Here is a 9,293-nt window from a genome sequence, read left to right on the forward strand (position 1 = left end):
ATAGCATCAGATGGTGAGCAACAGGCTGGGGTGAGAAGCCTGGGGTGCTAAAGCACCTCCTCAGCAGGTGCATCTTTGTGACTGAAGCCTGCACACTCCACGCCATCGCTGGTTTCTCACAGGACCAGTAGTAGCTTCTGTTGGGCTCATTATATCAGTGGTGAGAGTGCTAGTGGTGGGTGGCACAGCTTTTTCCTGAGTACCTTTTCACTCTTACTGCCCCTGACCCTCAGTCTCGGGCTCCGTCTGCACTCCCTCTGTGAGGCTTCGCCTTGGTGAACAGTGGGCCACTGGATGGGCTCCCTTGTCTTTGGACAACCTTTACCCTACTACTTAAGCCAGCAAAGTCTTGGAAAGATTTCTCCTTTTATTACTTCTCATTCCTTTCTGCACCTCCAGGGTCTGTCTGAGGCTGCCCAAACCAGAACAGCCGGAGTTCCTGCTCAGCCCAGTGGCATGTCCATATCCACCTTTAACCATGCCATCACTTGTGGGTTGCACCTGCCCCACTGTGGGCAGTGACTGGGGTCATGTGCAGGTGCCACACTTCCGCCTGTTTGTTTCTGCCAGTGAGTATTCCCATGGTAATTTGGTCAAGTTCTTAATGATCTCCCTGTGTGAAAACAGGACATGTACTGTACACAGTGCTCCCCTGTCATTCAGTATAGTTTTGTACATCAAGCCTAAAGCACATGTGATCAGGGAGTTGTACAATAGAGTTGAGACACCATCATCATTTAGTCTGCAGCCATTGCTTCCTGTTTGTCCAAATTCATGTGCACATCACCCAGCGTTGACTCTCATGTCTGTACTTAAGACCCTCCTCCCCTTTCAGGTGAAAATTGAAGGCTTGTCCTCAGAAACACTTACATGGAGTACTAGGTTGTCACCTGTCAAAGGTGCCGATCTCACATGCAGAATTGTGGGCGAGACTACAGGGATACGCCTGTCCTCAAGTGCCAGTGGATCTGCAGTTAGCCTCTGGTAGCAACGAGGCCAGGCTTAGTGATTCCTCCAGCACCTGCAGCTTTGCTGAAAACATGGATTCAAGAAACCAGTGGCTGCTCCACAAAGGTAAGAAAGAAAAGGGCACAGGAAGCTTCCATTGTTGCATGGATTTTCATTGTGTCATGGATAAAGGAGGCATCTCAGCCCTCGCTGTGTTCTCTCAGGGTCAAGTTGAAATCTGCAGTGCTGTGACATAGTGAGGTGAGTCAATGCCTGATTCTGTGCACCAGCTCTGCCTCCAGGTCTCTGGCTTCCCAAATACTTTATGTTGAACTTGTCCACGGTACTTATCATAGGCATCTGTATCTCATACCCCATTTCAGATTGTATTGTTATTAATCAACATAATTTCCAGAGTGACTGGCTTAGAATAGCTCAGCATCCTCTTTAGGTGTTTAGTGACCCATTGTTTCAGTTTGCATATAGTTGAAAAGTAACAAAGTGAGCTTGTACATACGTTCCACCTGTAGATCAGCCATGTTTTTGGTGTCACTTTCTAGGGACTAAGAGGGTGACTTACTCTTTCATTTTCTCTTTCTTTGTTTTCTTCCCTCCCTCCCTCCCTCCTCCCTCCCTTTCCTCCTTCCCTTCCTCCCTTCCTTCCTTTCTTCCCTCCCCACTCCCTCCCTCCCTTCCACTTTTTCTTTCCTTCTTTCTCTTTCTCCTGTCATTCTTGCTTCTTCAACATTCCCCTCTAAGCCACTTTTCCTCTGTCAGACACTTGCAGCCATAGGGTGTGAGGCTATTTTTTTCAGTGTACATCCTCGGCCCTCACCTTGGTCTTCTGATTGATTCAACTTATTTTTCTGGTTCCCTTTCTTTTTGAAATGAACAGGAGCCTTCATACATGAAGTGGCCACATCAGGCTCCTTTCTGACTCCATGGAATTTATCAGCTCCACTCATCTCCATGGCCACGTCCTCAGTTTACCACAAGGATCCACTTCTGCTCTGATTTCCTTAAAATTGAGCCCCTCCTGCCCATTCTACCTGGATCCTGCCCATCCTTTTCAAACCTGCCTCTCTTAATTTCTCCTCCTGGAGTCCTTGTGGTTGCCTGTGGCTGATGTCTGCTGAAACCCACCTTCTAGAAAGGAAGGGACCGGTGTGCTCAGGAGGAGGAATATGTCTCATGAGACAATGATGACCAGTTGACACCTTGTGGAGGGCTCCTGGGCATGCTCAGTGCCTCAGTGGAGGCAGGCATGCGTACTACCTGCCCTGTGCCATGATACCTTGTCCCTCCCAGGTCCTCTTCTCTTCCCCTGATCTTTTCCTTCTCCTTGGACTCCCACAGTACCAGCCATAGCTCACCACTGGCTCAGTCACTCTCTTCCTGCTCAGTTCCAGGGGTGCTTGACTAAGCACCTGTAGGCTCCAGGCAACACTCTGTAGTCTAGGGAACTTTGAAAGGGCTTTGCAGATTTTCACACCAACCACACTGTGCTTTCCACATGGCATGTAGCAGGTTGTATTACTGACAACATACATTTCTCTCACTCTTACTAAATTTCTTGTTTTTCTTTTATTTCCAACCTATTGTCAAAGCTGTCAGAATATTGGAGTCCAAATTTCCAAAATCCCCAGTTAAGGTCATATTTCCATATAGTATGTGTGCACACAGACATGCGCACACATGTGACACGAGAGTACTTCAGGGAGTTCATGGAATGTCATGGGTGTTGTGACATAGTGGGTACCTACCCCCTGGGGATGTCCATATCCTTTGTCAGTGTACCTGGTACAAATCTGTCTTCTGCCTCTGATCCAGCTCCTTGCTCCTGTGTACACTGGGAGGCAGCATGTGATGACTCGGTTGGCTGCCTGCCCTTGATGTGAGAGGCTAGGATAATATTCCTGGCTCCTGGGTTTGGCCTAGCCCATTCTCAGTTGTTGCAGGTATTTGTGGAGTGAAAAAGCACATGGGTGATTCCTCCTTCTCCCTCTGACATTCTTGTCTATCTGTCTTTCTTGGCTTTTCCATGAAATGAAAATGTTTAAAAAGGTGTTCATGGAAAATGGAATTAAAAATGAGTTCTGTATGTCACAGAAACATTTTGAAATCCATGCACTGTTTGGTCACAATATGTATTTTCATAACCTTTTTAAAGAACACTCCAAATTATACATGTATGTTCCTGTATTCCATGATATATACCATGTTCTTTTCAGTAATGTTATATATAGTATGCTCATATGAAGTATATAATGATACACGTTTTTAATCTCCAATTTTCCTTATATTTTTGCTCTGATGGGTTTTCCTTATGACTTTGATATGACTTGATTTTAAGGTGACATCTCTACTCCTAGTGGCATGCCTCTGTATAGTATGATTAGCCCTCGCTTTTGTCCTACGAATCTGAGAACTCTTTGTTTTCATTTGCTCCAATTTGCTTCAGTGTTTTTTTGTCAGACAGCAGTAGGTTTGCCTACTGGCAGTCTTATCCTGAATGCATTTGTAAGGAAGACCAATGATAAGGAAACGCAAAAGCATCTCTATTGGCTTCTCTTACCCCTTGGACTTCCTTGTACAGGGTCACTTTGCTTATTCGGTGCCCACCTTGGTAGAAGAGTGTGTCACAGTAAGGTCATATGTAATAGTGGATATTGTTGTCTATGGTTTCACTTTCAGAGCCCGTTACTGATGGCTGTCTTGGGAGCAGTCCCAAGCAGAGGGATAATACTATTGAGGGGTCAACTACCAGCAGCCATGCAAGTCAAGTCAGTGGCCACCCTGAGGGCTCCGATGTCCTGAAAAAGATGATCCAAAGAAAACATCATTTTACCAAATGGAGACTATCATACCGTATCCCTGGTTTTCAACTTGAGGTGCAGAGGTAATCACAGCTGTCACTCTTAGATGCATTTATTCTGTACTGCTGTATATGTGAGTGTGCATTTGTTCTGTATTGCTGTATATGTGGGTGCTTTACCTCATTTCCCCCCGTTTTTTCTCTCCCCAACTTGGTCTTTCCATCATCTGCTGTAACCTCTGTCTGGTCTTCCCTCTATTTTCCACTTGCAGTGGCAGGGTAATGTGTCCTGGTTCTTGACTTCTTTCAGTATAGAAATAGGGGAAGAGTCCAAGATGCAAAGTCACAGTTTTCTATTAGGCCAATGAGAGAACAAAGGGAGGTGGAGAAAGCTGCAGAGCTAGATGTCCAGTAGGGGAGTGGGTCCTGGGTCTCTAAAAGGTATCCTAACTTCAGTTTCTTCTGCGTCACCTGGTGTGGCCGCCAGGACATGGGGTGTGGGAGTCATCAATTGGGCTGTGATCTGCCTGGGAAGGGACTGCGGCAGGAGGGGTCCGGTCATTCTGGGCACTTTTTGAGTGTTGAAGGTGCACGATTGGTAGGGTCTTGGTGAACATGCAAAATGGGAAGTGTCGTAAATGGGAGAAAGAAGGGAAATTCACCAGCTTCCCAGAGCATGCCTGCCCTGCCTAAATCCTCCTGTCACTACACATGGGTTGCCAACCAGTCACTGTCATCTCCATCTGCTTGGCTGCACTCTGAGCTCTGCTCTTTTCCCATAGCTGCGGTCCTCATTATCCCTCTTATAGACCTAGAGTCAAGTTTGTCTTCAGATCCAATGTTCAAGGGATTACCATGACCCAGTGGCCACACTTCAGGGACACACTCAAGCTGCAGTTAGGCAGAGTTCATTAGAGGGACCAATAAGGAAACATTGGTCATAAAGTAAACATAGGGAGGGCATTGTGGCGCATCAAGTCAAGCCACTGCTTGGGATGCTTGCATCCTTATTGGTGTGCTGCTTCAAATCCTGGCTACTGTGCTTGCAATCAGCTTCATAGTAATGGCTCTGGGATAGACGTGGATGACAACCCAAATATTTGGGTCCCTGCCACCCAGTTCTGCACTCCTGAGTAGTGAATCAGTAGATTTGTTCTCTCTCCCTCTGTTTCTGTTTCTGTCTCTGTCTCTCCCTCTCTCTGTCTTTCCCTCTCTCTGTCACTTTGTCTTTCAAATAAATAAATGAATGTTTTAAAAAAGACAACCCTCTAATATTCACACAAAATATTATTTTCAAAAATAGACATAAAGGACAGGTCAAAACTGTGTAGAGCATGACATGCGTAGACATTCTGACTTGTCTTTTTGGTCTCCCAATGCCAATTTCAAATATTCAGGTAAAAATCTAGAAAATGAATTTTTTTGGCATTTTGTGGTTTGATGATTGTTTATAGCCCTTGTGTCTATTGTTGAGAAACAGTGTTTTTTTCTTCTTACTGTTTGTTGAATTCTTCCTTGGTGTAGGATTAATCTTATGAGTATAAAGTAAACTGAAAGTAGATAATTATAAAACGTAAGAGAGGGATTAAGAGAAGAAGGAGGAGAAAGTATAGGAGTGTGGGTTGGAGGGAGGGTAGATTGGGAAGTCTCATCATATTCCTAAATTTGTATACATGAAACATGTATACTTTGAATAAAATAGAATAAAAAAGGGAATGAGTTAGTTATTGAACATAAGAGCACCAAACTGAGCAGCTCATTGTAGTGAGTTAACTCAGGCAAACCCATGAAGATCCAAGAAGATAAACAAGGTCCAGGTGATTCAAACTGAGAAGGAGACTCCTTGCCCTGGGCAAGTTAAAGTGAGAAGGAGAGTGACCTCCCTCAGACTGTCAGAGGGAAGATGAGACTATTGAAGGCCAGGGGGAATGAAGTTCATGTTTGAATAGGTGGAAGGAAAGGAAAGGAATGGTAGAAAGCAGGTGAGGACTACTGAGCAGTTCAAAATCACGCTTTTTAGTAAACTCTGGGTGACCTTTGAACTAGCTTGGATGCTTTGACCCAATACCGGAGATTCTGCCTTTAATGGACAGGGCAAGGCCAAGGTTCAATTTCCTGTCCTCTTGGTTAACTCCCTTTTGAGTTTGATTTTACTCCTTTTTCTCCTGGGTAAAATCACTTACCAGATTTCTCTGGAAGGCCATATTCCTATCTACTCAAGGTGACTCAGCGGCCTCTTATGACTGTGGAAGCTTCCAGATTGGATTTTTTTGCTCTCCATCCTTCAAATTTAAAAAAAAAAAAAGAGCTGGAGACATGGATTCTAGTGCCATAGTTGTCAAAAACAAGTCTTATGCCTTTATTTACATCTCTTTTGTTAAAGGACAGACTGGACTTGGATATTTCTGAGATTACCATTGGGTCACATGTCTACAGCTATTCCCATAGTCACCTATTCTTCCCTCTGGGACACAGAACTGTGATAGTTTATTTCACTGAAAGAGGTCCTTTCTCTTTCATCTGTCTTTCTGAATGTGCATGATTGGTGCTAGGAATACCTATCCTTAGGAGATGGGAAAAGACATTTTTTTGCTCAAGACCATGGAAGAGGCTTAGGAGGAAAATGGGTGATATGACCAGCTTCTAGTTAGAAGAGTACAGGACTCCCATATTCTGCACACAGGCTGAACTATAGGTTTAGGGAGGCATTCTACCTTGTAGGTATCACTTTCCCACTTCAGTCAACCTGAAGCTCATCTTCACATGTTTGTCTCTTTGTCTCTGGCCTCTGTCACTACTGGGCAATCCCAACAGACTCAGCTATCAGCAAGGCCTGACCTCTTATTGAATTTCTCTCTCTCTCTATCAGATACCAGGAACTGATGGAGATATGGGGACCTGTGCTGGATACAATGAAAGTGTGCCAGGAAAAGTAGCTTTCCTCTTTGATGAGCAACACCTTGATAGAAAATCCAGTCATGTCCTACCCTATCCACTCAAGATTTGTTCTCCAACAGGATGGAAGACATTGTTTCAGTCTCATATTATGGTTACTACCTAAGGACACCTAGGCCTGAGACCTTAACTTGGGCACGTCTCAATTCTTATCACATAAAGAATAAGATCTGGCAAAAAACAGAAGTAAGTAACACACTAAGCCAGGCAAGTTTTGCCTCCAGATAGATGCAATGTGTTTTGGAGGACACATCAGTTTCTGGTCTCAGGAATTTGACAGTTTCATCATGATTCACTTTACCCTAAACATTTCACCAGATAGTTAATGCTGTGCTATAACTTCCTGTTACATCACATCAGGAGGCAAAGCATGGACAGTTTGTCCATCAACATTATAGTCACACTGGGATTGGATATTAAGTTAAATAGTCACCTTCATCTGTATCCAAAAGATACTTTACTTTTTTATTATCAAAAATGTGGAGAGTGGCGATTGAAGAATGTATAGATTCCCTGTTCTGTATTGATCTTTCTGCAGAAATTTTACCACCAATTGCTCATCTCTGCCTGGATTACTTCTTATATTCATTTGTGCCCATTGGAAATTTTCTATATTAATTATTTTGATATCCTAATATCTATTGACTTTCTACAGTGTAAATGAACATACCTTTTATTATTCCATACCATTAAATGTTTGTTTTATTTGCTATCATTGTGGTCCTGGTAATTTTTTAAATTAAGTATTATGATCAGTCTATTACTAACATGATTGCTTTTGGTGAATATGGATATAAACTGAACTGAACTAAATATTATTTCAATATTTAGGTGATATTATAAACTCTTCCCAATAGTGTGCTCTATTTAAAATATTAGGAGTTTCTTATTATCCTATCTTTTCCTTCAATAGAGAAATATTTTTCCTATGACATCAAAATGAGCTAACACATATGTGTGAGCTACTGTTTAGATGCCTGCGTCACATCTCAGCACATTCCAGCTGCTAGAACAAAACGCCACACTCTACTTAGCTTATAAGACACAGAAACTTGTTTCTTGTAGTTGTGCATGCTGGGAGGTCTGTGGTATCTGAGAAGGGCTCCTTTCCTGGTCTATACATGGTCTCTTCGGTGTATATCCTCACATGATAGAAGGTCAAGGTAGCTTCCCGGAGGCCTACTTTTTTAAGGGAACCAATGAGGGCTCTGCCCTGATGATTTGATGAACTCTCAAAAGATGCCACTTCCTTATACTAAAACTTTGGAGGTTAATATTTGCACCTATTCATACAAGAATCCACACACATGCTTGGATCGTGCCACCCCTCTATGATATGAGGAGCTGGAGGGGAAAGCAGAAGGAGGGTGGAGAGACAGGACATGGAATTGGGGATAAGGATGGTGAGCTAAATATCAAATATTTTCTTCCTTGGCCAAAAGTGGCCGTCCCTCTTTCTGACCTCCATCTCATCCAATTCTGTGACCACCCCTCACTCTGGTCTCCATCCCTCAGCCTTCCTTCTTTGCACAAAATAGCCATGCAGCCTGCTGTCTTCCCCTGGTGCTGCAGGCTCTGCATTTTTACTGATTCTCCCAAAATGGAGGCCCAGTGCCTAGCTCCTGAGGACTCTACCCTCCCACCCCAACTCTCCACACCTTTATTTCTAAACCTTTGTCTTGTGGTTTTAGAGGGCTCAAAGCACAAGAATTTCCCTGTGAAATGCACATACAGATGGAGTGCCTAGCTGGAAGCCAGCTGTGCCAGTTCTTTCCTGATGAGAGGTGTGAAGACATCAAGATCGCATGAGGTGTGCAGGATGTGTTTAGAAACCACACTGATTATGTCCTTGACACTGAACCTTGAATCTATTAATACAATATGTCACCTTATTCCAATTTGTTTCATTTTTCTCATCATCACTGCATAGAATGCATATCTGGCTTTACGTATTTTTTTTAACCCTAACAACAATGCTTGCACTGTTCTAACCCAGGAACCTAGAATTCCAGTCCTGGTATAATCTATGGACATGATTGCTCCTATGCCCAATCAATGAAGACCAGTGGCATATTGTGTCCAGGGGTCAAAACCTGGAAACAACCTAAATACCCACAATTAGTAGAATCAAAATCATGCTGTGGCATATGTAATTAGCAATGAAAATGGTTGAAAACTTGATAATTATTACATTCAACACTGTGAGTGAAAAAGCCATTGAGTGTACACAGTACATTTACAGGTTAATTTCAACCCTCTAGGTGTGCTCAGTGAACAGTTACAGGGTTAACAAGGATAAGAACCTAGTGCAGATGAGTGTGTGGGAACTGCTCAAGGCAGGGAGACAAGTGTCATTAGGAAGTGTATTTGGGAAACTTCTGGAAGCCAGATGGGCTCTAGATGTTGGTTTAGGTGGTGGATTGTTAATCTGAGGCAGTTCATGAATGTGTCTATTCATATTTCATGGCCCTTTGTCTAGATGGCTTTTTACAACCCAGCAAAAGCGTTTAATTTCTGACAGCATATCATCACAGGAATTACACTGTTAACCTTGCTGCCGGATTATTTCCTTCTA

At 43.3% G+C, this 9,293-nt stretch overlaps 1 protein-coding gene across 1 annotated transcript in view; it reads left to right on the plus strand.

The window, feature by feature from the left end:
- The window catches only part of LOC138849079 (putative neuroblastoma breakpoint family member 5), a 45,274-nt gene extending 37,878 nt beyond the window's left edge, over window positions 1-7,396 (plus strand). The window contains exons 13-16 of the mRNA XM_070071370.1: window positions 400-569; window positions 836-1,074; window positions 3,643-3,847; window positions 6,633-7,396. Of these exons, the coding sequence (XP_069927471.1) occupies window positions 400-569; window positions 836-846 (181 nt within the window). The 3' untranslated portion in view covers window positions 847-1,074; window positions 3,643-3,847; window positions 6,633-7,396. The remainder of the gene's footprint in view (window positions 1-399; window positions 570-835; window positions 1,075-3,642; window positions 3,848-6,632) is intronic.
- The last annotated feature ends 1,897 nt before the right edge of the window (window positions 7,397-9,293 follow it).

The sequence above is a fragment of the Oryctolagus cuniculus genome, chromosome 3, assembly GCF_964237555.1.
Source record: "Oryctolagus cuniculus chromosome 3, mOryCun1.1, whole genome shotgun sequence".
Lineage (NCBI taxonomy): Eukaryota > Metazoa > Chordata > Mammalia > Lagomorpha > Leporidae > Oryctolagus > Oryctolagus cuniculus.